This window comes from Melampsora larici-populina, assembly GCF_000204055.1.
Source record: "Melampsora larici-populina 98AG31 unplaced genomic scaffold MELLAscaffold_17, whole genome shotgun sequence".
In the NCBI taxonomy this organism is placed as follows: domain Eukaryota; kingdom Fungi; phylum Basidiomycota; class Pucciniomycetes; order Pucciniales; family Melampsoraceae; genus Melampsora; species Melampsora laricis-populina.
In genome coordinates, this window is record NW_006768781.1 from 785,929 (window position 1) to 813,270 (window position 27,342).

A 27,342-nucleotide genomic window follows, 5' to 3' on the forward strand; every position below is an offset into this window, starting at 1 on the left:
TGATCTGCATGAAAAGATAAGTCCTCCCAATTTGCTTCTTTTTGTTTGGTCTTTTATTATTTTACTAATCATTGTTTTTTCACTTACATGTTGGCCCAGACCACTGACAGCGGTGGCAACAACAGACCAATGGTGCAGGAACTTCAAGCAATGTTTGCCGGCGCCGACAACCCCGTCGGTTGGAACAGCTCTGCCCGCCACATCCGGTGCTACGCCCATAAACTGAACCTCACAGTCGGGCATGGCCTCAGTCTGCTTGGTCAGAAGGTGAGTAAAGCAAAGCCATCAACCCCTCAAGGCATTCCACTCCCAGTTTCTGTTCTTGAGGTGAATGGCGGCCAGAATGGTATTGAGATCAATGAAACCAATGGTGTTGATGACAAGGAAGGTAGTATTGATCACACTACAGAAGATGTAGTTGACAAAGACGACCTAGTTGCTCTGGCACTGTTTAAGGTAAGTCATGTATTCTTTGCTTTGTTTTCTTCTTTCTATCAAACTTCAAGTTGATCACATGAGACCAGGTTGATACTGTCAGTGGACAGATTGCCAGCAGTGTGGCTAGACAATCAGATTTCAAGGCTCGCGCCTCTTGAATGGGGTATACAGGTCAAATGCTTATGTGCCCCTGTAAGACTTGTTGGAATTCCCACTACCAGAGCAGGAAGGTAGCGTGTGAGGCACATGAGGTAGGTTTCAATTTAATCTTTCTTTTTCTTTAATTGACATTATCCAACACTTGCTGACTGTATATTGATCACTAGGTCATCAATTCGATGCTTGCAGCTGATCGCAAGGCTGCTTTTTTCAAGGGGCTAACAATTTCACCAGCCGAGTGGCATGCTGTCAAACTGGTAAATAAGGTATTGAAGGTCAGTATCCTCAGCCATCTCTCAATTATTGCTATCAACTAACAACTAACCTTGTATGTCTGTCGTTTTATTTGTATCAACAGACATTTGTAGAAGCAACAGCTCAAGTCAAGGGAAACGGACCTACCGGATGTATAGTCTTGATGGAATACAAGCGGGTTATCTCTGAACTCTCAGCTCTTCAAGCTGAGTGTTCAGATTATTCAACCCTTGATAAAGCCATCACCGAGATGATCAAGTGGCTAACTAAGCATATGGACAAAGCAGTTGAATGTGAGGCTATAGTATTAGCCACAATCCTCAACCCTCAATTTTGAGGGAAGTTCTTCTCAATTCATTACCCCAATCACGACGTCTCTGCTGATCTGGCAATTGAGCTTGCCTTCAACAATTGGCTTGAAGAATCTCGAGAACAAGAGCCTGCCCCGACTGACAACAACAATGCCGCTACTACTGAGACTGACTCTTTCGACATCTTTGGAGGCTCTAATGCCAGTACTAACAAAGCAACATCTTCTGAGCTCGAAGACTACCTCAACAGGAAGTATGTGATGAGGAAGGATCAGACCCCTCTGGGTTGGTGGAGGGTATGTCTTATCTCCCTTCTCCCCTTGGTTCACATCAGAGTGTGCTGACTTTTGCTCTTTACAGGAACATCGGCATCAATTCCCTGTTCTTACACAACTTGCACGTGATTACCTCTCCGTTTCTGCCACTTTGTGTGCTTGCAAGCAAACGTTCTCAGCAGCGGCCAACATTTGCACCCCGTCACAAGGTGGGATGCTCCCCAAGACCATGGTGCAACTTGTGGGATCTCAAGCCTGGTTGAAAGAGGGGGTTATACCCAAAGGTGATTTTTCAGAAGCAGCAAAGGTCCTTCAAGCGTATATCGATGGTGTCACCAAAAAGAAAAAGAAGCCGATTGTTATACATCTTCAAGTTCATTCTGTCTTCAATATACAATAAAAATAGTCTGGTTTTTATCTTTTATATACAATAAAGATAAATTTTGTTTGTCTCTTCTGAATCAATATCAGTGCGATATTTCGCCTTCGCCACAATATTGCAGAAATATTGCGTGTAGCGCAATCAGGCTCAATATTGCGAATATATTGCGCCTTTGGCGCACCACACCCTGAGAGAGATAAAAAATAACCATTGTGGTCACAATGCGCAGCGTTTCATTGCACAGACCGTGCAACGCAACGGGATAGGTTCAAATCCCATTGTGTTGCATTGCGGTTGCGGTATTGGGAGAGTGAAGATGAGTTGTATTCAAGTTCTTTGACTACCCCTTGTTGTCAATTAAAATTGTAATTTGGTGAGTTGGTTGAGAAGCTCCTTCAAGAGCAAACTTCAATCCTACTTAGACTCCTTGCTATTCTGCTTAGTAGGTACCATGGGAGTATGCTGGACCTAGGTGCTTGGATTGTTATGACCTAGTGTTAGTGCACCAGGCTGCTGCTGTTGTTGTCTTGGACAGGATGTAAGAGCAGTCCAAGAAAATGAGTAAGTGCTGGGGTGATGGTTTTAGGTGTAAAGTGTTGGCTTTGGCAATTTCTTTGTCTTCTTGGAGGACCATAGAATTTTGGAGGCTTGATGAGAGTTGATGTTGGGCCAACTGGGAATTGTACCACACTCCTCAACTGCTTGTGAAGTGGATGTTGGAAGAACTGATGATATGGGTTCTTGTGGCTCTTTGGGATACAAGTGCTGCGCCTGTTGGATCAGTTGGAAGAAAGGGTGAGCCTTTGGTTTTGCAAGTGATTTTGCCATGAAACTCAGTGTTTGGCCTTGCAGGCAAGGCTTTGGAGGGATCAGTTTGACATCATGGCGGACAATTACTGTGGGGGTGGTGCTGAGGGAACCTAGAGCTGCTCTTGCACGCATGTTGTTGATATTGGTCATTTTCTTGGCAAAGGATGCCAATGGCTCTGTTGGGAGCCATGCCATGGCTCAATAGTCTTTGGCAGTCTGGATGGTAGCTGTCATAAGAATTTTGAGGAGCTTTGGTTTGGAGAGATATCCCAGCCAGTCTTTCATAGACCAGCAAGTAAGCATGCATGCTCACCGTGTGAATTTCTTGGTAGCATGTCAATGTGCACACACAAAAAGAAAGTCATAGAGGAATGATAGAACTTTTGAACAGGTCTTTGGATCCAAAGACTTTCCCTTTGAACAGATCTTTGGATCCAAAGACTATCCCTTTTTCCAGGTGCTCAGAAATCAAGCCCTTTGTGAGACAAATATGCAGGTCTGAGCTGCTTTGCACACACTGAGTTCAACAAAACATTATTCTTTTTTTAAAAATCTCATCGTGTGTGCACGTTGACGTGCTACAAGGTATTTTACACAGTGTGTTGTCATCCTTTTACAATGATGTCAACCTGCTGGTGTTTGAAGCTAACACTACACCAAATGTAATCTTTACCCGGCAGTAAAGAAAACTACTGACATAGAAAAGTCCTGAGGCAACAGGAAGAGAGCTAAAAATCTGAAAAAATATGCACCTTGTTCCTAGATGTTGGGGCGTCATGATGAGTATTTTTTTGTATTTTACACGCAGATATTGGTTTATGTACTAACAATAAACACTGAAAATGATCAAAAGCTCACATGTAACAATACCTGAAATTTGGGTCATGAGTATGAAGACAATATTTTGTGGTCTAAAAACTTCAATAACTTTTGCAATTCTGCTCCAAATAACTCGATTTTTGGTTCATTCAAAAGCTGAACTATTCTCCTTCACACTTCATAATGTTAGTAAGGTGCTATCTAGTCATGTAAACACTCTACATATGTTCAAACAGTTCTGCATGAATAGCTCTGTAGGATCTTTTTTAGACCAGCTACAGATGTGATGTCTCAATGAAAAATGTAGAGGAAAGGCTCCCCTTTTTAATGCACTTCAAATCGAGTGATTTGATTCAGAACTGCAAAAGTTATTGATGTTTGAAGATTCCAAAATCCTGTCTTCAAAGTCAAGGGCCAAATTTCAGGTATTGTTACAGGTGGGTTTTTGATGATTCTCAGCCTTTATTGTTAGTACATTAACCAATATCTGTGTGTAAAATACAAAAAAGTACTTGTCATGACGCCCCAACATCTAGGAACAAGGTGCATATTTTTTCAGATTTTTAGCTCTCTTCCTGTTGCCTCAGGACTTTTCTATGTCAGTAGTTTTCTTTACCGCCCGGTAAAGATGACATTTTGTGTAGTGTAAGTGTGTTGTTGATCTTGAAAGCAAGCCATTAGGAGAATGGTGATGGCTTGATCCATTTTTTCAGCAAAGTCAATAGTCAGTACAAATTCAGGTTGATGGAGCCTGCAAAGGACCCAAAAGGCTTTTGTTGTGTTGAAGATGGCCCTGTGGTCTTTGGCCCATTATGGGCTTAACTAGACCTTGTGCTTGGTATATGGTACTTTCTTGGGTGAGTTCACAGCCAACATAGATGCCTCAGATTGAAAAATCTGAGGTATCTTTTTGCGCCTCAGAGGTATGTGGTACTTGTACCCCAGGGCCGCCACACAAGAGGACTTATATAAGTTTGCTCCCCTCCATCAATTCTTCCACTCTTTTCTCAATGGGGTCTCAGCAGGAAGGTGAATTTGATTCAAATTCATTTTAGTTCTTTCCTCATGCATTACTCTATACTTATCTATTTATGTCTCAATATGTGTTAAGTGTGTTTCCTAGACATGTCCTAGTCAAACGTAGAGTATCTATTCATGAATACTTTTGGTTTCTTGGGGGCCCCCCGCCTGGGATAGGCAGGGGGAGATAGGACCACCTAGCACTGTAGATGAGAGCGCTGAACAGCTGGGCTAAGCACTCATCTACACAAAATACACTCACAAACATACCATACACTTACTGCAACACGTGCTACCAAGGCTTACCCAACTCTGATTACCGGGTCAAGACCATACATATCTGTTCTGAAATTACACAGCCTGTGAGGATTATTAGACATTCCTTAGTGGTTAGCTTTTCACCCAAAAATTTGCCATTTAGGGCGGCAGGTGGGTCCAAAAATAAGGCTAAGCGTCAGAGCTTAAGCCGTGAGAGAAGAGTGAGAGGGTTCCCCTAGGACCCCGGAAAACCACTATGAAACCATCTGACAAAAAATGTATCAATCAGGGGTCAAGATCTTGGCTGAGGTACCGACAAAATGTGTATCAATCCGCCAATTTTCAAAAAAACCTATGAAAACATACCAGCAGAAAATAGCAATACAGGTATCAATTCTCTATCAAATGACATGTCACGGAGGTGAAACCTTGAAAAACAGCATGTTACCAGTGGAAAAGGGTCAAAACTGCCCAAATCAAGGCAAAAACCGTGGGCTCAAAAAGTCACTTTTTCAAGGTATCAATCAATCAATTTTCCGCAATTTCCCCTGAGATGGTTCCATAGGAGATTTCCGGGGTCCTGTTCCCCTATACGAGTGTGGGGTAGACGGCTATGGGGAAAGTCAACGCGTGAGTTGAAGAGGGAGAAAGGGATTTTCTTTCCACTTCTTGCAAATTCATATGCGAGCCTGGAGAAACCTACCTTCAGTATAAGGCTACTTTCTCATCGCCCATAGTAGGGCTGTGACCCGGACCCGGCCCTGCCCGGCCGACTCTGCCCGAGGGTCTCTAGGAAGCTCACAGTCCGCGCTCTGGGGCACTTAAACCTAACCTGATGAGAGTGACAAATGCCCTGCGGGCGTCCCGGGCGACCCGCCCGGCCCGGGCAGCCAACTCTCATTAGGCCATTTTCTCTCACAATTGTCGCGATCGGAGTAGATTCTCGATCAACAAGTTCCTGTCAGATCGTCTCATATTGTTTTATGTCAACCTCATCGCCTAGAATCCCTGTCACAAGATCTGCCTCTTCTTTACATCGTTCTGTCATGTCTTCTAGTATTGCTCCCTTGGATTCCATCTCCGAAGTGGCCTCCGATACTACAACTACCGCATGTTTGTCTTGGGTGTGGCAATACTTTGTCACCGAAGAGGTCGACAGCGTCCTCAAGAACGTGTGCCGAGCTCAACAAGGCTTCATCAATGCCAACACCGCTGCCAACAACGCCGACGCACCCACTGTCATCTGCAACAAAGCTCTTGCTATCAACAAGAACGGCTCTACAAAATCGATGAGCCAACATCTTGATTGTGCACATCATATTGAACCGCCTGTTCAAACCATTCAACCCAGCATTGCGGCCTTCTACATCGACGGGGAGCCAGTTGAAGTATGTTTTTTTCACACTTTCTTTGTTTCGTACTCTGTTTTTCACTGACTATTATATTTACTTTCCTTTTTGGTCTTTTCTTTCATTTTTCCTTCTTTATTTCCTCTTGTAGGTTCGACCTCTCAACAGAGCCAACCTCAAGGAGGCTCTCATCCGTTTGGTTGTTAATCGAGAGGTTCCTGTCTCTTTTGTCGACGGCAGGGAGTTCCGCGAGATCATCAACATGATCAACCCCGCGGCTTTTGCCATACTTTCTAAACGGACTGTGATTTCCGAAGGAATTCTAACCACCTTCCGAGCCAAACAATCAGCCATCATCAACCTTCTCTCTTCCGTCAAGCATATCAGTATCACATGCGATGGATGGACTTCTCCAACCAACATCGCGATGCTTGGTGTGACCGCGCACTGGATTTCTGACGACTTTAAGCTCCGTGGTATTACTCTTGCTTTGAAGCCAATCGATGGACCTCACACCGGTTCCAACTTGGCTTCTCACCTCAAGCAAATCTTGGACTATTTCCACATCTCCAAGCGCTTATATTGCATCACTGCCGACAACGCATCCAACAACACCACCATGGGCCAAGCCCTCTCAACCATGATTCCTCACTTCGACACTTCTCAAAGTATTCATGGATGTATCGCACATGTCATCAACCTTGTGGCCAAGGCTGGACTTGCTGTCTTTGATCGAAAGGATCAATTTTCATCCGTCAACGCTCTTGATCCTGCCATACCTCAAGATCCATCTTCTGTTCCCTTGTTTGTTGAACCTACCTCTACTGCCGAGATCGGAAGCATACTTACTCGAATCCGTGGATTTCACAAGAAAGTCAAGCACAGTAGCCAGCTCAAGACCTCCCTCGACAATGCGATTGCAAGCTGTGGTGTGTTGGAACAGAAAGTTGGTTTAGTTCATGAGGTTTCAACTCGATGGTCATCAACCCATGCATCACTTGCCCGATTCATTCACCTTCGAGTCGTCTTAGAGTATCAGTTTAATTGTAACCCAGAACTTGAGGCTTTCAAACTTGATCACGAAGAGTGGGCTTTGGTCGAAAACTTAGTCCAGTTTCTAGCTCCTCTTGCTGCCGTGACCAAACGGATGGAAGGCCATTTGTACACCACTAAGGGGTGGGCACGTGAAATTCACGTGGAATCCTCTGGCAGGGGCCTTCCGCGTCCAAACCACGCTGGAATGAAACACATCGTGTTTACGTGTTCGTCACACAGGAACAAGACGTCCTGGGCCCCGTGGCAGAGTCATGGATGTCACATCTGGATGATATCGACCTCGTGTCGGGTGGACGCGCAGTGGGGAGCCAGCAACCCGCGTGACCTCTCGATACAGGGCAAACACGCACGAGTCACGGTGCAGCGCTGTATGTCACCTCGCGCTTGCACGAGAATGCGAGCGCTGCAATTCATTGTGTTGCTAAAAACCCCCTCTCTTGCATGCTCATGTACGGGAGGAGAAAAGCGGATTCATTGCGGTAAAGACCTTTGAATGGTCGATTTCATGCTAAGTACAAAGATATCCACTACCATAATCTGGGTTTCATTCATCCCCTCCACCGTCGTCTACCTCCTCTGTCTCCATATCCCCAGAGCCAGACCCACCTCCTGGATTTGCCTCTACACTTGCCAGAACTTCACTCGCGATGGGGGCTCGGAGGGGTTCTGAGACTTTGATAGTGGCCCAGGTTCGTTTGCCATTAAAGGCCTCTCGATCATAGCGCACAATCTGATTGAGAAACCTGAAACAAGGAAAGAGTCAATCAGGGCTCGTGCACTCAAGGACATATGTTGGAAAAAGAAGATTTACAAGGGTCGATCGCTGTCAGGCCTCGCGCGAAGGTCCGCCAAAGCTTCGTCCATGATGGTCCATTGGCAACGTTGTTTGTTTTCAGTGTGGTTAAGATGGTGGTAAGCTGTCACGTATCGCTAAGATGATACGCCAGGTCAGTCTAATCGTCCTTAGTCTTAACTAAAGAGGTAAATAAGGAAGGCTGACCATAAATATGATCCACCTGATCTTCTCAGGCCCCAGCTTGATCATCAAGGCCTTGTCCCCCAGATCTTTTAACTTGGGGACAAACGTGCGTGCAACCTGTGGGTTTGAGAGTCAGTTCTTGTAACTCTGTGGGAATTTAGAAGTTGAAGAAAGAAAAACCTACCAGAAGGACAACCGATTTTGCAGACGGAACAGTAAGAGCGCTATCCTCTTTAACACCGAGGATATTGGTGAGAAGCTAGTGGTTTTGGCATCAACGTAGTCAGCGATTAGCGGTCTGTAGTAAGTAATTCAGAGGATAAGCCCTACCACAGAACGGACTTTGCTACGCTGGTTCTTCAAAGTTTCTTTAATGAAAGAATACATCGCGGTTCCAGGAACACAGGCCTCGCCAGCAATGTAATCTCCGGCGCATTGTTCATCTACAATCTCGGGGTCAAGTTCTTTGAGGTAGTTCTGGAGGGGAACGCTTGACTCGGTGAGTTTGGAGATTTATCACCGAATGAAAGAATAACTTACAAAAGTCAATATTTCTAAGCTATCCACCAGAGTAGTGTGATTTGCAGCAACAGTCTTGCTGAACGCCTGAAGGGTGGGCCGGAGAATGAAGTTGCCGATTGTGTCTTTGAAAGTGTCCTAAGAGCGGTTAGATTATTCATACACAGAAGAAAGGGATAAAACAGTTGTAAGAAATTTAAAAACAAGTGCTTAATCGGAGGGGAAAGGAAAAGAGGGGCTCACTCGAATGCGGCGCCCAGGTACCCACTTGGAACCCGATCCACCAGAGAGCTGAGAAAAATAAACCACACACGCCAGGGTCCCTAAATACTCTTCATTGGGCAGTGTGTTCTACACATTGAATGAATGAGCAGTCAATGATCCCTTTGTGACAGTCCAATACAGAACGATTTAAGCTCACCTCGTACATCTTCTGCAAAAGATCTACATTCTCTTTTGTGAGTTTGAGGAGGTCGCCAAACTTTTTGACTGCGTTGCGGCCGGCTGACACTGACGGGCGCTGGGAGGAGGCTGAAGCTGGTGTCAACGCAGCAGCCGGTACTGTACCAGTATCGGTATAGTAAAGTAAAGTACCTAAAAGTACAAGTACAGTACCTGGCAGTACAGTACCTTGGCTGCCACTACTGTACTACAGGGCGTACAAACTTTTTTTTTCAGTGTAGGTACTGTACTTAGTATAGTACCGGTCACCAAGGTACCAGTACAGTACCGGCTCTGTCAGTATCGTGATACTAGGTACAGTACCGGGTATCTGGCCCGGTACTTTAGGTACTTTACCGGTAAAGTACCTGCGAAGTACCTGGCAAGTACCGGGCAAGTACCTGTACTGTACCAGCCCTTCCTCCTCGCTCAGAATACATCCGATCCCGATTTTCTCCCAATACATCACCTCAAACAACCTCAAACGACGAAGGCCACCAAAGATCGTGCCATGATCTTGCCTAATTGGTAAGCCCAATGGATCAATCTACCCTTTTTGATCTAGATCCCCCTCCTTACCTTCTCTAACTGACCAATGTGGTGTTAATTTATCTTTAGCAGCGATTTAGACAAGCGACGATGGAAACACCAAGCCTTTCCATTAGGTTCCATCGGCGGGGGCTTCTTTGTCGCCAAAAGGTATGCCCATTTGTTTCTTATTTTTCTTTCACTTCCACCATTTAAATTTTTATATCTTCAATCATATTTGTTGACTCTACTCTACATCTTCTCAATACTATAGTTATATCCATTTCTTCCGCATTGTCATCATGTCATCCCCATCTTCTTCTGCCGTAGGCAATTCCTCCAATCAACGTCGCAGTTCCCGACCATCCCCAGCTAGGCAGCAATCCCGAATGATTGAAGTTCCTGCTGACTCGCGCCGTTCCGCCCATCACCAAGATCATGGCTCTGAATCCGACGGTTCAGTCTATCAGCCAACTAGTACCAAACGCAAGCGCAATGATCCTTCAACGGATGACGGAACCTCGGACCACTCACAATCTCGTCAGCCTTGCTTCAAGCCCAAGCCCAACAAACCAAGACAATCATCATCAAAGACACATTCAAAGCGTCGTCGAAAAACTCAATCTGATCTATCTCAGCAAGCGCCACAAGCAAGTGACAACAATGCAAGTAGTCAGCCTGTCGGTCTCCAGATCAATTTGGTGCAAGACTCCGACGAGGAGAATGCAAAGGTTGCAAAGAAACCTAAGACCAAACACCGTTTTGATAACATTCGCGATTACTTTGACGAGATGACTACAATCATCAATGTAAGTTATCATTGAATTTCCCTTTATGTATCCTCTTCTTCAAAATTTAATTTCCCCTTTTTAATTATTTAAACTCTACTTTTCACCTCCTCGCCAATTTGTTATAGGCAAAAAAGAAGTCAGTCACGGTGTTTCCTTGCAAGTACTGTGGCTTCAACGTAGCCTGTGCTCTGTCTTTGGCAACAAATCTGTTGGCCCATCGAGATGGTTCCACGCAGGATGGTAAGTCTGGCAAACCAGGTTGCCAGAAGAGATCTACTGCGATCGCTTCTGGCTGTAAACTGCCACTCACCGTCGCAGAACAGCGATCTGAAGATGACAACTCGACCCAAGGCCAAACCTCAATGACTTCATTTGCTCAGGTGGTACCAAAATTCGATCATCAGATTCTCAACCAACTTTTGGGTATGTGGGTTATTAGGACAGCTCAGCCATGGCGACGCATGGAAGATCCCTATTTACGCGCCGCCTTTCGATATGCCAATCCAAACGCCCATCTTTTTGGAAGGACCTGGGTAGCCAAGTTCGCACATGAGGCCTATCTCGGGCATGCGATCTTCTGTGATTGATGAACTCCAGGTGAGTGCCTCTTTCGCTTTCCTTTTTTCACTATTGTCATCCATCTACTCCTCTATCGTGTTTTGGAATAGCCGTCTTATCTTAGTTTTTCCTTTTTATCTCTCTTCCTTTCTTTTGTATTACAGGTCATGCTAACACATCCTACATTCAGCTAGGTACATGCTAGGGTGGGGGGGGGTCCTATGGGGGCAGCTCTAGCCGGGGGCGTCTCGGACGAGGCCGGGACGGTTGTTTCCGGGTAGGCCTCCCATAGACCCGACAGACCTGTGAACACCCGAGAGGCCGGTCCTAGCCTAGGGAAGGTGGGCGGGACAAAAAAAAGGAAACTATAGAGAGAAAAACTGAAGGTGTTCAACGGCTAAGGATCGTGTTTGTGGTGTTCTGATAGATGCTAGGGAGTGGTGTTCTGGCTAGTGAAAATTTTGCTAAGTCAGAGTTCACCACTTGTCAGCGAGTTACCTCCCCTGTCACCAATGTGACATGGGAGGATTACTGTCCTTTCACACTCCTTCGGCTACTATGGAAAACTTCCACATGTCGTGCCTTTGGTGTGAAATCTACATTATATTTTCCTTAATTCTCCTCTTTTTCTGATGATTGATGATCAATGATCTGTATTAGTCTCTTAAAAGCTCATTTGGGCTCATACATGACGCTTGGACCACCCCTGGTAATCGATATGGATTCTTAGGTGCAAGTGTCACCTTTGTCACAAAGGATTAGACCTATGTCACGAGGCACTTTGCCTTGAAGCTCATCGCATGGCATCATAAGGGAGATTGGCTGGCTGAGCCATTGAACAATCTCCTGATCAAGCACAGGCTACATACAAAGATAGGTTTTTCGTTTTATGACTTTGTCTCATTGTTTTACTTCTAATCTAACTAATCATTATAGTTTCTTTTATTTCATCTACATGATCTCCCAGACTCACGGCTCAGGAAGCAATAACAATACACTAGCTGAGGCCATGAACATACGACTCCAGAAACACGCCGAGGACAACAACGAAGTTTTTAAGTGGAACCACAAAACACACCGAGTACAATGCGTGTGTCATAAGTTGGCACTGATTGTCAGTGGAGGTCTTCAATCCCTCGGTATCCAGGCCCCTCCACCTCCTCTTGTGAAATCGACCATGCTTGGGGAATTTCCGATTGCAAACACGACTCTAAAAGCTGTTCCTGAAGAAGACGAGACGGCCAAAGGTGCTTTAGGATGTGAAGGAGAGGAAGATGATGCTGGCGAGGTTGACGACTCCAATCTGCAGCCTGCTGTGGAGAGTCCTGATTGGTATGGTGTTATCGATGGGCCTCACGAAGAACTTACCCCTCCAATCGATCCATTGCCAAGCAATCGCAATGCTGCAAATGCAGTCGCCTTGCTGATGACCAAAGTAAGATACCTTCCTCACTTTTTTCACTTTGTTTATATATAGCGTATGTGTTTGCTAACTTTGTGTTACATTAATTAAGCTGGATGTTGTAGGACGTAAGATTGGTGGTTCGGCAGTGATGTGCTCCCTCGTTGATGCCGTCAGCCAAACGATGCTCTCGGAAAAACTCCCCAGGCCAATTCCTGGATACGGCATACGTTGGAACATCAAGCTCCAATGCTGGAAACGATTGTACAACGCCCGAGAAGTAAGTTCACAATATCAATCCCTTTAGATTATTGAAGACTTACATTTGTTTTTGTAACTCAAGGTGATCGATCAAATCTTGAAGGAAGACCAAATGGACGTTCCACGCAGGGCTGGACCAAGCCGAGTTGTCAAAACTCCATTAGCTCCAGACCTTCACCAACCTTGAGGAATCTTCAATAAGATTATGATATCGCCAGATGAATGGCAACAGGTGCGAGGACTGATCAAGATTCTCCAGGTAAGCCATTGTGTTTCCTTTGTTGTCTTAGTGGTTGAAACAGTTTTGTACAATATTAATATGTGGTTACTTGTACTAGGAGTTCGAGAACTTGACCAAGTTCTTTGAGCAAAGCGGTCCCACTGGCTCATTAGTAATACGTGAATACGTGAAGCTCAAGAAAGCTCTTCAAAAGCACATCGATTCGACTCAATCACGGGCCGAGCCGCTCTTTCCAATGTACCACTCTATGCACGTGCGATTCAAGGCCTATCTTAAAGAGGCACTTGAATCGCACGCTCTTATCCTTGCAACTATATTACATCCAAGTTTACGAATCGATTATTTCGACTTTGCCTTTGGAGAAGGCTCCGATGAAATCCTGCTTGCTAAGGAGCTCATCGAAACAGCCTATGCAAACAAAAAACTCGAAATGGAAACTGATGGGCCTTATGAACCCATAACATCTAACTCTAGCCGTGCTGCTACAAATGGAAAAAGCTTAGGAGCTGTGGAAGAAGACAAGGAATTCCGCAAACACAAAGCCAAGAACCGACGCAACACGGCTAATGAACTCAGATCCTACCTGGAGATGGCAGAGGATCCCTCAGAAGAGGTTGGTGAGAACCCTCATCTGGCTTTGGAATGGTGGAAGGTAACTTTGTCTTTATTTCACTCTTTGTCATGGTCAAATTCATTACTAAGTTTGATAACATTCTTCAGTTGAACGAAGGAAAGCATCCGATATTGAGCTGCCTTGCTCGTGATTACCTGGCCATCAGCGGCACATCATGCGCTTGTGAGAGGGGTTTCTCCTGTGCTGCCGATATCTGCACCCGAGACCGGAGCTTGCTCAAGCCTTGACCAATCGAGAGACTTGTATGTGGCCATATGTGGTCAGTGGAAGGTGTGCAAATGAAAGGCCAGTTTGTCAAAGCGGGGGAAATTATGAATCAATGCATTTCCAATGATGCATCTATCCGTGCAAGAAGGTCTTGAGGGAATGTGTTCCCTCCAATAATTTCTATTTTCCTAATTGTCTTTTCCTCTCTATTTTACTTCAACATTGAAATTTTTAATAATATTTAGCTTTAATCTTTATGTCTCTTTAATAAGATTTGTTTTACATTCTATGGTGCTCAATTTGAATACATGCTTCTCCCTAATGTGCCAGGTACTTACATAGGTACTGTACTATACCGTATTGTACCTGCACAAGGTACGATACGGTATAGTACCTAAGTATCGCCCCAAGATACCAGTACAGTACAGTATTGATCAGGGGTGGCCAAAAATACTGTACTGCCTGAGGTTTTTTACAGTACCTAATTTCTAGGTACTGTACTCCGTACAGTATCTCCCCGTAGGTACTGTACTGAGTACCTTGATTTTGAGTATTTTTGTTATAGGTACTGTACCAGTATCTTCAATACTGTACTGGTACACCACAAACCCTCCGAAACGGTTATCCCACCGGGGTATCTCCCCGGTTGATACCCCGGTTTTCTTTGCAGAGAGGCTACGTTGGCCCAACAAGCTTAAACCGCGCGGTCTAAATCGGTTCTTTTGAAACCCGTGTGCTAACCCAGTATTTAACAAACCAGGATTTCACTGCCGGTTTCCAAACCGAAACAATGACAACGGTTTTCCTGAGAAGAATCTGAATCCTGGTTTGGAAACCAGCGTTTTTTACAACGTGATCTCCTGCACAGTCTCAATGAGGGTTCTAAAACCGGGGTTTTGCCAACGCAATTTTTGTATGTAGTTATTCACCCGTTTTAAACCTCAACTGTCAAACCAGTTGGCAATTTCTAAAATGGCACCGGTACCCTCTTTGGGACGGCCAGTTGCGTGTTTCTTTTCTCACAATGAATGAAGACGAACACGCAAATAAGAAAAATATATAATAAATTTATATTCACACGAAATAACATATTCACACAAATAAAATAGAATGAAGACAAACACGCAAATAAGAAAAATATACAATACATTTATATTCACACAAAATGACATATTCAGACAAATAAAATAACAACGTAGAGACAGGCACAATAACACAAAGAGAGAAAACGATCTTGAGAAAACAGAATATACATACTTAAACAGAAGATACAGGCTATGTAATAAATAAATTTAAATTTATATTCACAGAGATAAAATAACAACATAGAGAGAGACACATACACAAAAGACGAAGAGAACATAAGTGAAACACCTTCAAATGGGGGTAGCGGGCTCTGGAAGCACCGTGTAAGCCTCCTCATCAGGTTGCACCACCTGTCCAAAGGTCGTGTTCAAATCGTCCATAGTGGTTTGAATTTGCGCCTCAGTAGGTAAAGAAAAGTTGGTGGACCCCCTCAACTCCTCAAATGTCTTAGTGCCATCAATGCGTTCGAGGTCGAATTGCAATACTAACAGAAAGAAGCTATGCAAAAGAGTGGAATGGTTAGTACGTTGATATCAAATTGAAGGAGGTCCTAACGTACGCGTAACGGTACCGCGTGGTCTGAGATCGCAAAAAGGCCAGTTGCCGGTCCACAACATTCCAAAAAGATCGGCCTTCATATTCTGCAAAGTTCAAGCCCCAGTGGATGGCTTGCATCCTCTGGATCGCAGGTAACACTGTCAGCTTCTGAATTGTGGTTTGATTGAGATATCAGTCGACAGAATTACCAGCCAAGCATATCGAGAAGTTTGTAAATGATCAACCTCCTGAAGGATCTCTTCGCGCACACGCACTCGTCCCCCAATAAGGCCGCGTTCTTTCTGGTAAAGCTGTGTATAAATGTAATTTCAGTACAACTTGACATTGATAGATAGCAAGTGCTAACTCACCTTGACAATCACTGTGTCAAGGACTGGTACGTTGGCGTTTGTGCCCGAGTGTACTCAATTTGGAAGGTTGATGTGGGTGAGAAGCTGCTCTACATCAGAAAATGTGTGTTGATAGCTCAGGGTCGTTTCCAAAGATCGAGTATGTCGAGGATCGGGGTTAGTGCCATAACCAGGTGGCAGAACCCTATTCTTCCATTCGCTAGGATGGGATAACATGGAGGTCTGTATATGCCTTCAGTTTGGTTCACAAATGTATTAAAATTTAAAGGAAATGTCACTTACCATGACTTTAGCATACAAACCTAAAGGCAGCTGATCCGTCCCTCCCAATGGGTCTACCCTGGCAGTATAAGCTTGCAGATTGCCACTTAGAATGGTTTGTGTTGCTAACAAACGCATGCATTGCTAGTATAGGATAACATGTAATCAAACCGTTAATATAGTGAAGGACACAAATGACAAACAAAGACAAACATACAACTTACTTTGAGTTCAGCCCCATCACCCTTCCAAGTGACACGTTCAGGGGAGGAAGCTTCCCCAGGGAATGAGTTTCTTCTGATGGCTTCGATTATCTCATCACGGATGGACGAGACATCTTGATGGACTGCCAGGACAGTGGTCATGCAGGCTAGGAACTGTTCGTCTTGAGACTCAAACTGCCAACCAATATCAGAAGATTCAAAGTTGAGTAGAATGGGAAGGAACATTCTAAATGAAAAGGGAATGGTGCTTACACTGCACATGAAGCGACCAAGACTCTGACTCTCATCATCAAGGTGTGTGCGCGTAGCAAGACGATTGAAAACTTGTAATCTATTACCTGTCAAGTGAGTTGGAGCGGTTGTTGAGCTGGTGATCTGATTTCCTAATAAATTTCCTGATGATACACTGGCGGCCTGTGAAAGATGCTCGTCATTCTCTAACGCTGCTTCTGTATGCAGTAGAGATGGATGTAAAGTACAAATGGTCAGGAAAGGGGTTTTCTAAAGATCGGAAAGAAAACAACCTTACGTTCTTGAAGAGCATGGGTGATTTGAAGGTTGAGATCGTCATCATGGTTGTTCTCGAAGTTGAAGTCATTCAGGTCGTCATCGCCGACATCGTGGCTGGGAGGGTTGGCATCAGGAGGAGGGTTGGTTGGACCCAGCGGAGTGACAGTGCTTCTGGAACGATTTAGCATCATCTGGATGCGACTTCCGGTGACTTGATGTGGTAACTGTTCAGAAGGTTGACTCGATGAAGCAGGAGCGGAAGATGGAGTTGATTTGGAACCACGCGAGGAACGATTGTGAGCACTGTCGTTTACAGTCTGGCTTTTTTTACTGTATGGCTTAGGCTGATAGCGTCGAGTCATGTCGTCATGGAGTGAGTGAAAGGTGTCGATGATGAATGGCCGATGAGATGATGGTTGGATAAAGGTGAAATCGAAAAATACAAAGATAATGATGTGAAAGAATGAAATGAGTTGATGAATGGTGAAAAAGACAAGAGCCCTGCCCTTTTTATGGGCCCGGGTGCGGAAAAAATAAGACAAGCAAAAAAAGATCCTCGCATTTCCACACAGGATTTCTTCTCTCACTCCTCTTTGACACCTCATCATGCTTCAAATTGCTCAATCAAACAAGCAGCCTTTGGCTCGCTCATTAGAAACAATATTCCAAATGACAACTTTTGATGATCCGATCCCACAGAGCTTTCAAGCGCCTCTTGGACGAGGAACAAGGAGAGTCGGTTGTAAAACCGCTGGTTATACCCACAGGCCTTGGCAATCAAACGAGATTGTCCAATCTTGAAGGTTGTCATTCAACAAAGAATGACAACTTTCTTTGGAAGTTGCTTTAAAACCGAAATCGGTTGTAAAACCGCTGGTTGTTATATCAAAATCACACAATCTGGGAATTGAAATTGGTTGTAAAACCGCTGGTTATACATTTAAAACCAGAATTGGTTGTAAAACCGCTGTTGTTATATCAAAATCACACAATCTGGGAATTGAAATCGGTTGTAAAACCGAAGGTTATACCCACAGGCCTTGGCAATTTGTCCATTCTCAAAAGTTATTCGACAAATAATGACAACTTTCATTGGAAGTTGCTTTAAAACCGAAATCGGTTGAAAAACCAATGATTTTTGCCCACAGCCTTTGGATTTTGTCACACTGCAACTGCAATCTCCAGGCGTGTTGCGAGTTGATTGACTTCAAAATCTTCAATTATTGCACAATCAGGCGCGTGGATTCGATCACAGCACGATGTCCAGTGTGTGGCTGTGACAAATGGAAGATGATCTAGATTATTAGATCTGATTAGTCTTATTTCCCGTTGTCAAATCAATTCCTTTTCTACCAGGCAACCTTGAACTATTGACCTATTAATCATTTTACTGCAATATGAGTGCTTTCTGGCGAAATGATACATTGAGACACCCTGCGCTTTTGCAATACAAGCCGCCACCAGATAGACGTCGTTAAGCTGGCGTCCATTATGATTGGATGTTGTCTATTTACTGACTAATTGCTTTGATTTGAAATAGGCTGAAACCCACCATGGACCTTGTGGACCAGATGGACTATCTTCCTACGCTTTCGCGTCTGGATTTGGAACGCTATTTTAGAAGGTAATTGATTCTTTTATGTGTGATTCTATGGCAAATATTTACAGACATGGAATGCAGGCCGCTTTATCAAGCCATCCTTGACAAATCTGGACGTTTACACCAACCGATGAGGTTTGCTTCGGCGGACGATGTGGATCCGTTCCGGCTAATTACGATTGGGCCTCTCAACTCTAAGTTTGACTACGACAGACTTCATCGCCTAGTGGATGTCCTATGCATCAAACACTCTCTCCCCGTGCCAGCTTTTGTCGACATGACTGGCGATGAAAATTGGGGGATTTTGGTATATCATAATTTCTTGAGGAGAAAAATATATGACATAAGCACTGCTTCCATTGCCATTAGACAATTTCCTTTCTATCCTCTACTCTCGATTGAGAGTCAGTACGGTTGGTATCCTTATCGCTCGATACTACGTCTCGAAAGTCCCTTTCCTTCAGCTGTGAAGGACTCAATGTCCGACTCTGAATCAGGTTCTTCAGTTTCTTATCGTGTAACATCCCAAGAGAAAGACTCTGTAGTAGGGAATTATTCTGACTTTAATTCTGATGTATCTTCTCAAGAAAATGACAATGGCAATCTGGTGTCTTCTCAAGTAAAGGAGGATTAAAATCTAATATCCATATTGTCGTCAATCTTTTTTGTCATCAATCTTTTATCATCTTTCATTTATTTTTATTTCTAATTTTTATGATCTTATTGATGTTGCTATTATTCATTATATTTTTCATTTTAGTGAGGTTGCGAAATTCAAATCAAACCGTGTTCTTGTTGCGTATTCTCATGATCTGAAATGTCAATGTCAGACGAGAGAGAGAAACTTACAGACTTAGGTAAATGAAAACGTTGAGTGGCAAAACTTGCATACTAAAAAGATGAATAAATCATTCAAAAATACATTTGAAAACCAAGCTGAAAACAAAGTTGTGTGGTTGAGACACTGTTTCATTTTAAAACAAATTAAACAAAAGAAACTTGCACACTCAAATCAAAAATATGAATAAATCATTCAAAAAAAAATACATTTGAAAACAAAGCTGAAAACAAAACTGTGCGGTTGAGACACTGTTTCATTTTAAAACAAATTAATCTGATAATCTGACCAACATAAATCACCAAGTGGATGGTCCAGCGAGCGGCCCATTGGTGTCTTCTTCGACTCGAAATGGTGACTGTGACAGTATGTGGTTATTGTCGGTTGTTTTTCTTTTCTTTCCACGGTGGCCTGAATCCGCCGCTATTGCCTTACCTTTCGCTTTTTGATTCTTTTTATCATTTGCTTCTTCTTTATTTTTCAAAGATGTCTGCCAATTCTGAATTCCAGCTTTAACTGCCTGCTTCCAATCCTCTCGATCGACTTCTTTAAACGGGACTTGTGCCCAAGACCGATGCAGCTCAGAAGAATGGAATGTACCAGAATTGAGGATAAAATTGTCCGTTGGTTCATGAACCACAGAATAGTCCATATTTTTGGAGACTCTTCTTTCAATCATCATTGTTCTATTCTGTTGTACTTGACATTTGCTGAAATGACAGTCGTGTTGAACATTAAGGATCCCATCGATTTTCTATAGATTCTCAACGCATATCAATATCCGACAAGAATCCAAGTTTTTCAACACAGTCACTCACAGAAGGATGTATCCATATCACCCTACTGGTCTCCTTGATCTCACGCATACCATAAAATTTGTTCACCTGACCTATATTACAAATATGCGCCTCGACCTTGATTTGTCGCAAGGAACACCCTCCCACACCCCAAAGCTTGACGACCCGTGCTATCATCCTACCACTGTTTGTGTCTGAATCCTCGAGAGACAAAAAGGCATCTGAAGTCACCTTGCGTTTGTCTTTTAAAGTGATCGACTCGAGTACATGCCAGTCCTTAGCCGAGAATCTATCACGTATTTCGCTTGGAACCATGTCATTCGCGTTCAACGGTTGACAAGCGTGTAACCCTTGAAAGGAAAAAGAAGAGATGTTATCAGCAACAAGCAGGAATATCAATGATGGATCATATATACAAAGGGAAACGTACGTCCTATTTTGATTACATTTTCCTGATTCCAAGCGGCATTGAATCCTAATGCTTTTTGAAACAAGACATTATTTTAAAAAGTCCTCTGGACTTTTAAACCCGCCTGTATATATGTTTTTGATTGGTGATCATAAATATAAGAACCCGCACCTAACGCTCGCATGAGCCTATGATTATTCATCGAATTAGCAATATCTGAGCCCGGACTAAGATGATTTGAATGAATTGATGACTCTCGAGTGTTTCCGTTAAAACATTCAAAATTTTCAGTTCCAAAAAGGCAAGGAGGTCCATATCGTTCAATTGCATCACATAGAGGGGTCAGCATATGAAACTTAGGTTTATTGCACCATTGAGCTGATATTTGAACAATTGACTTCAGAAAGATTCGGATTAGCTTCTCGAGATCCTTGAGATAGGTCTTCATATCGCTGATTTCAGTCTGAAAGATGTAAGGGGCCAGATGGGACAGCGCAATCCAAGTTTCACGTTCCTCATTTGATATTTCGCAATCCAAGAAGATGAACGGAGCCGCTTGTAAAACTGTTTGAAATTCTTTGCCATTAAGACTGAGAAAGTGCTGTATCATAGTCTTTGGCTGAATTGCTGGAATGCTCAAACCGGATGTGTTGAATGACCTCCAACGTCCATAAATTTCGTTTTTCTCCTTTGCCGAACAGTTATTCATTTGGTGGCGCAACAAGTACTTAGCAACACCTAATAAAATGACGTGTAATACCTCCACTGGCGTATCGCGATGTCCATCAAAGCCTGGTTGGAGTGTATATAAGCATTACTGTTATTAACAACCAAGAACGGACCAGTCTTACCATTGAGTCGTAAAAATGGATTGAATAGACGCTCGCCAAACTGCTCATTCAGTTCGCGACAAAAGGCGGACGTTTGTGCGTGTGTTACTGAGGAATCACGGTGAAGATCCTGAACCATTTTGACAAAGCTAAGGTTCAGTGTGTCCTTCACGCCAGATTCAGAAGATTTTGTATCAAAAAGACCGATGTTTCCAGGCGTTTGAGCCAAGTTCCAAAGCGCCTTCGTCCCTTTGGCAGTTTCAGACCATTGCCTTTTTGGTAGTGATTTCTAAAAATTAAAACAAACACATCCATTATTTTTGATCCAATGATTTGGAGTTCTATAAATATAATCACACCTTGTTTCCCTCCTCGTCAACCCCCAGGAAGTCACATACGTACTTTGCTGAACGTTTTTCCATCAGAGACTGGACCTTCAAATGGCAAACCCGACATGGTGACAAAGAAGTTGTGGGATTCATAGTATTTGTAACCTCTGCATGCATAGGCGAGTCACCTAGATGACAGAGGACCGCGGTCATTACCAGCACTTCCGCCTGGGCCTTGTGGTCATAGGCCACAAAACCATCTTGCATTAGAGTGCTGGTTTATTTTGTCAACAACCACCACAGACATGTCAAAAGATGAATAAATATAAACAAAAATCTTACTTCAAGTCGTCTACCAAAGGATCTGCCAATTCCAATGCTCCTGCCGAGTTCAATACGGTCACAAAGTGACAGTGATATTCTTGATTTGAAAGCTTTGGAGGAAGCCCTGCTAACGTAAAGTAAAACGCGATGTGCTTATTCCATCTCTTGGATTTGTTACCTGACAAGTCGTCACAGTATAACACCAATGGAACATGTCGGATGATTCGACCCTTGGCTTTTGTTCGCCATGGATTCACTGTTGGAACCGCGTTCAGAGAGCCTCCGTCTTTTTCTTATTCCAGCAACAAGCAATCCATCAATCAGCCGCAAGATGATGGTCAGTTTGAACTAACAAACCCACCATACATCAGACCATCACATAAGTCTTTCATGAGTCGTCCATCACGCATTTCTACCTTGTCAAATTCCCTCCAGAAGGAGTTCACATTGATTGTTGTCAATAATTCTGAGTCAAAATTAGAAACATATTGAAATTCTATTCGTATATGTGGGTTTGCCCACTTGATATGTGCAAATACACATTTTGCAAATATATCGTCTCCTGATTTATAAAAAAACAAAGGAACCACAATCCTTTGGGACTCCAATTGAACCGGTTCGTGCAAGTAAAAATGCCCATTTTCTCGGTCAACCATTTGAACTCTGGTTTTGCGGTCAAGTCCCTCTCTCCACTTTTGAGACTGCGAAAGGGATGACACCTTTGTGCTTTCGTCGGGTAGCGAAGGAATGAATTCAAGGTAGTCTGATACATACGGATTCGCGACTTCCTGGAAAAATACAAAGTCAATTAATTTGGACTCTACTCTGCCTTCGCTACAGTGAGTCATTACTTGCCTGCTTGAGGATCTCCCTAATTTTCAAACCAAAGCACGGTTTTTCTAAAGGACTCAGAGATTCTGTGACTTCAAAATTAAATCTATTCTTCATTCGGCGGCGGACTTTCTGAATAGTCTTGTGTGCAGGCAGTGTTACACCGAGTAATCCGAAAAACGAACACATGCGCTCGTATTGTAACATGGACAGAATAGTACGTGATGAACCCAGCACCATGAAGCCAACCATTTGCTGGAGTAAATTGACAGTCAGAATTTGAATACCACCCAATAATAGGCAAAACTCAATACATGCCTCTAGACTTGCAAAAGGGAACCAGGAGTCTTCTTCTTTGTCTATCATGCTGAAATCACGCGCTCTGTGACGTTCAGAATGAACCGAATCATCTGAGTCGGAATCGGATTCTTTGCTACAGCTGTCTGAGTCACCAATTGGATCGTCGTTACTACTATGCACGCTGACAGCCGGAGATTGGAACAGATGAGAATAATTGGTAGTCCAAAGATCAGTAAAAACTTCTTGAACAGCATTTGCTGTTGGAAAATCGCTATTGCAGTCAATTTTGGTGTGCTCAGCCTGAGCTCGATTCTCATCGCTTGCTGGGGCAGAGTTGCTGTGAGGTTGGACTTCGTTGTGGTTGATGAAAGACGCTGGCGTTGGTTTGGCCGCTTGCTTTGCCACCCATATTTTGAAATTTTTTAGGTGAGTGGGAGTCTTCTTATGCCGGCGAATGTGGCTGCTCTGCATTGAGCGGCTTGCAGGGCAGGCGATACAAACATACAATATAGAATCTGTATCACACCCAACTTCAACAATGACTTTATAACAAGACGGACCGTCAAAGTCAATGTGTAGGATCCAAAGTTGAGATTGACCAAAATAATCAGTCACATCACATACATTTGTCCGTATCGACAGCATCCATCGCCGTTCAAGCGCACAGAAAAATCAAAGATTTGATCTGTCTTCCTTTGGTTTAAAGGGAAATAGGTAGTTGATTGAAGGATAATTGAAGAGACTTCAAGGAATAATTGAGCACTCGACCAAATAAGTGTTGAATGGCTAAACAACCGACTGAATATTGATGATTCAAGGAAGGAAGTACGGTCAATAAACCGTAAAGTATGGAGTTTGAAACCGCTGATTCATCAACCACAACATTCGGGGTTGTCAAAAACGCGGGTCTGCATCTGCAGGATCAAATGTCGTTGGCCAACTCTACTTCAGGTAGTGAGCACGCCCCGTTGACAACCCGATTGCTGCTGGGTGCCCCGCTGAATTGCAACCGGTGTCTGGCTGCGGTTCTGGATAACCTCCTGGAATCCGATTTCTAACAAAAACAGGGCTCGTGGTGTACAGTACCTGTGGCTGCGTTGCTGGTGTGTTGCGTCGTTGGGGCGGGCGGAACAGAGTAGCCGGCGCAGGCTGTGGTGAGTCGCCCATACCCGTATTCAAAATCACGCTTTGGGATGCTGGGTGAGGCAGTATGAAGTTTACGGCAAAGAGAGTGCAAAGGATGTGAGTTTACAGATAAACACATATAAGCTAAAAAGAATGAATGCGACTTTATAAACGGCATAACAGACACAATGCACTAAATGTACTCACGTCGTAATGACAGGTCACTGGGTGGTTGGCCACCCAAATGATCGTCTTCAACCATATCATCTGCAAAAAGATCATCGATTAGGTCATCCATCTGTCTAGTTGGTCAAAACCGTCTGCGGTCACCTATGTAAAAAATAAAGATGAAATAAGGAGTAGGTACGAGATCAGCATGAAAGACAAATCATAGTGTTCAGCTGGAGAGTTACCGATGAAAATCCTGAAGAAACGACGGCAGTCAGGTGTCAGAGATGCATGAGGATTCTTGCTGTTGATCGAGGCTTTTATGAGTCAAAGAGCTGAACGCACTAGTCCCAATGCTAAAAGCAATTCAACAATTATTAACAAAGAATGTACTAGTAAGTGACACATTCCTTGCCTAAGTCATCTGTGAATCTGCGCCCCAAAACTCATCGATCTCACCTGCCTTGGATGGATGTCATCTGGACCAATGTACATCCATCCAACGCAGGTGAGATTGATGAGGATGCAGTTCTGGAGGAGGGGTGATGTCAGCCATGAGATCGAAGCCAGCAGAATCGAATCGTTGATTGAATCGAGTTTGAAATTGGATGACTTGCTGAGTGACGCGAATGGAATGAGTGGACGTGATCAAGGGGTGTTGTTCAGACCAATTTCGCGCACACTTCACAGGAGGTCATACATGTCACCCCCTGTGAAGTCCTGATTTTGATTGGCCCGCTTCCCATGGTGGATGCATGATTGCCGAAGAATGAAGCGGGTATGATGTCCAAGGATGCGCTGAAATCAATACTCCGTTCACGTTCAAAAGGGTCAATACCATGTGATTTGAGGATGTGTTATTATCCTTGATGACGCGTAAAATTGGGATTTCAACTATATACATTGAAAAGAAAATAGAGAATTTTAAATCCTTGATGATGTGTCAAGTTGAGATTTTGACTATATACATTGAAAAGAAAATTGAGAAGTGGAACATGACTGAGCGGGATCATTGGCTTTTAGCTAGTTATGATTCAGGAATGTCCCCAAATGGGTCATCCTCCTCTGGACCGGGTTCATCGTCAGCATGAACATCAAGGTCTTTAGGGGGACGTGTCTTGTACCACACAGCAAGGCCTTCGGTAATAGATTCTGTCCATTCACCTGCTGTGACTGGTGACCATCGAGCGTTGGTGACCACTCGATGGAATTCCGAAGAATAATGAGCTCCTGCATTGATGATGAAGGAGTTGGAGTCCTGGTGAGTGACTTACGGCCGCTTGTGTTTTGCTTCCGTCCGCTCAATGCGGTAACTCTTGGTGTGGGTGACAGCACAGTGTGCTTCATGGCAGTTGTGCTGCACGTTGAGCACACAAGTGACATTCTGCAAATCAAATGGAAAGTCAGATTCTGAATGCTTTCAATTGAAACCTTGACATACATCAGTGGGAATCCAAGCTACGCCTGAGGTCTCTTTCGTTTCTCTCATTCCATAATATGGATGGAGGCCGGGTGAAAGCTGGCACTTTTTCACTTGGAGTAAAACCACCTTTGATTCAACCTGTGCCCAGATGCCAACCACGCGTCCAACATTGATAGGCGAGTTTGGTTCATTTTTAAAATTGACCTGTGTTTACGGTGATTTCTTATGAACACATCTGTTCCGCTCAAGTTCAAAAAGTCTTGATTGAACATACCAACAGGAAAGTTGTTTCAGAAACTTTTTGTCCATTTTCAAGCACAACCTGGAGCGCTCTTCTCCACTTCACATTGGGCCATTTCGTCGAGAGGTCACTGGGGGGATCATCACCACGCCCGTCCGCAGCTTTTGGGTCTGCAAAGCACCTGAATCAGCAATGCAAACCCGATGAGGAAACGACAAAAGACTTGGCGGGGTGACTAACAGGTGACCTTGACTTGCTTCTTGTCGCCCGAAGGTAAAGGCAGGTGCAGGCCAAGTCCTCGCCGAATCTCACTTTCTTTGAAAAGATTACGGAGAAGTGTGGACGCTCTTGTCCGTGAACCAAGTTTGGTATCAAAGAAGGTACCTCCTGAAATGAGCATCCGTAATAATCTGGTGTTGTTGAACCTGTTTGCAATGTCTTTGCCTGGTGCGTGGTGATTTGACTTAACAGAAGATTGACGAGTAACTCCATTTTGAGACTCCATACTCTCGGTTGCAAAAAGGCTTGGGGGTCCATTTCGCTCGACTGAATGTGGTAGGTGGGTCAGCATGTGAAATTTGGGTTTGTTAGTCCATTGGGCATTCATGGCAATGAGCTCCTTCAAGAAGCGCGCAATAACAATCTTGAGGTCTGATATATATTGTTCCTTGTTGAAAATCTTTGGCTGAAAGACGTAAGAAGCTAAATGAACTAAAGCAATCCAGCAGTGTCTGTATTCTTCGGGTATGAATTCAAAAAATACAAAAGGTGCCGCCTGCAGGACCACACAAAAGTCTTTTCCAAGGAGGCTGTTTGCATAATGGACCATATTACGCGCTTGGATAGGCGCCACATTCAAGCCGTCAATTTTGAATCCTTCCCACCGGCCATGAATGGTTACGAGCTCAGCCGGTAATAATTTTGAAATGACATCGCGATAAAGATATTTGGTCACGCCAAGAAGTACGACATGTAGGGATTCGACTGGGGTGTCTAAGTGCCCATTGAAAGCTAGAAAAAGGTGGTTAGCCAGGAGAATTGGTTATGATATTAACGAAGAGCGCACCTGCCAAGCGTAGAAAAGGGTTAAACATATGTTCGCCAAATTTTTCTTCCAATTGTTGACAATGTGATATGATGTCCTTCTGGGACGTCTGTTTGTCTTTGGGTTTGTTCTTATTGGCCCGGTAGATCTGCTGCACTTCTTTGGCAAACGGTAAATTTAGAGAGTCTCGAGTACCAAATTGTTTTGAAAGATTGTCAAATTGCTTGATGCTTTTGGGGTTTCGTGTAAGTTCCCATAACTGAATGGTCTGCTCTCTGGTGCGGTCCCAGCTGAGAAAAGGTAGACTTGCCTACAGACCACAAATTCACAAATTAGGCACGATTTATCTGTAATGCAACAAATCAATCCAAAAATTCTCACCGGCAGCCAATGTTGATCA

General features: G+C 43.8%; 3 protein-coding genes across 3 annotated transcripts; 1 reads left to right on the plus strand and 2 right to left on the minus strand.

Moving 5' to 3' along the window:
- Positions 1–7,676: 7,676 nt before the first annotated feature.
- On the minus strand, positions 7,677–9,060 carry MELLADRAFT_86231 (uncharacterized protein; the record flags this gene model as incomplete). The annotated part of the gene is made up of 8 exons (XM_007409843.1): positions 7,677–7,875; positions 7,944–8,062; positions 8,133–8,228; positions 8,296–8,370; positions 8,442–8,606; positions 8,652–8,768; positions 8,874–8,981; positions 9,052–9,060. 8 exons carry the CDS (start codon positions 9,058–9,060, stop codon positions 7,677–7,679), a joined length of 888 nt encoding a protein of 295 aa, XP_007409905.1.
- Positions 9,061–15,069: 6,009 nt separating this feature from the next.
- Positions 15,070–16,873, minus strand: MELLADRAFT_86232 (uncharacterized protein; the record flags this gene model as incomplete). The annotated part of the gene is made up of 9 exons (XM_007409842.1): positions 15,070–15,277; positions 15,339–15,484; positions 15,526–15,627; positions 15,688–15,740; positions 15,858–15,909; positions 15,970–16,092; positions 16,173–16,346; positions 16,425–16,621; positions 16,702–16,873. The coding sequence occupies 9 exons, from the start codon at positions 16,871–16,873 to the stop codon at positions 15,070–15,072; spliced, it is 1,227 nt and encodes a 408-aa protein (XP_007409904.1).
- A 1,362-nt stretch (positions 16,874–18,235) lies between these two features.
- MELLADRAFT_63028 (uncharacterized protein) lies at positions 18,236–18,916 on the plus strand (the record flags this gene model as incomplete). Its single annotated transcript, XM_007409716.1, has 2 exons — positions 18,236–18,306; positions 18,364–18,916. 2 exons carry the CDS (start codon positions 18,236–18,238, stop codon positions 18,914–18,916), a joined length of 624 nt encoding a protein of 207 aa, XP_007409778.1.
- Between the last annotated feature and the right edge of the window lie 8,426 nt (positions 18,917–27,342).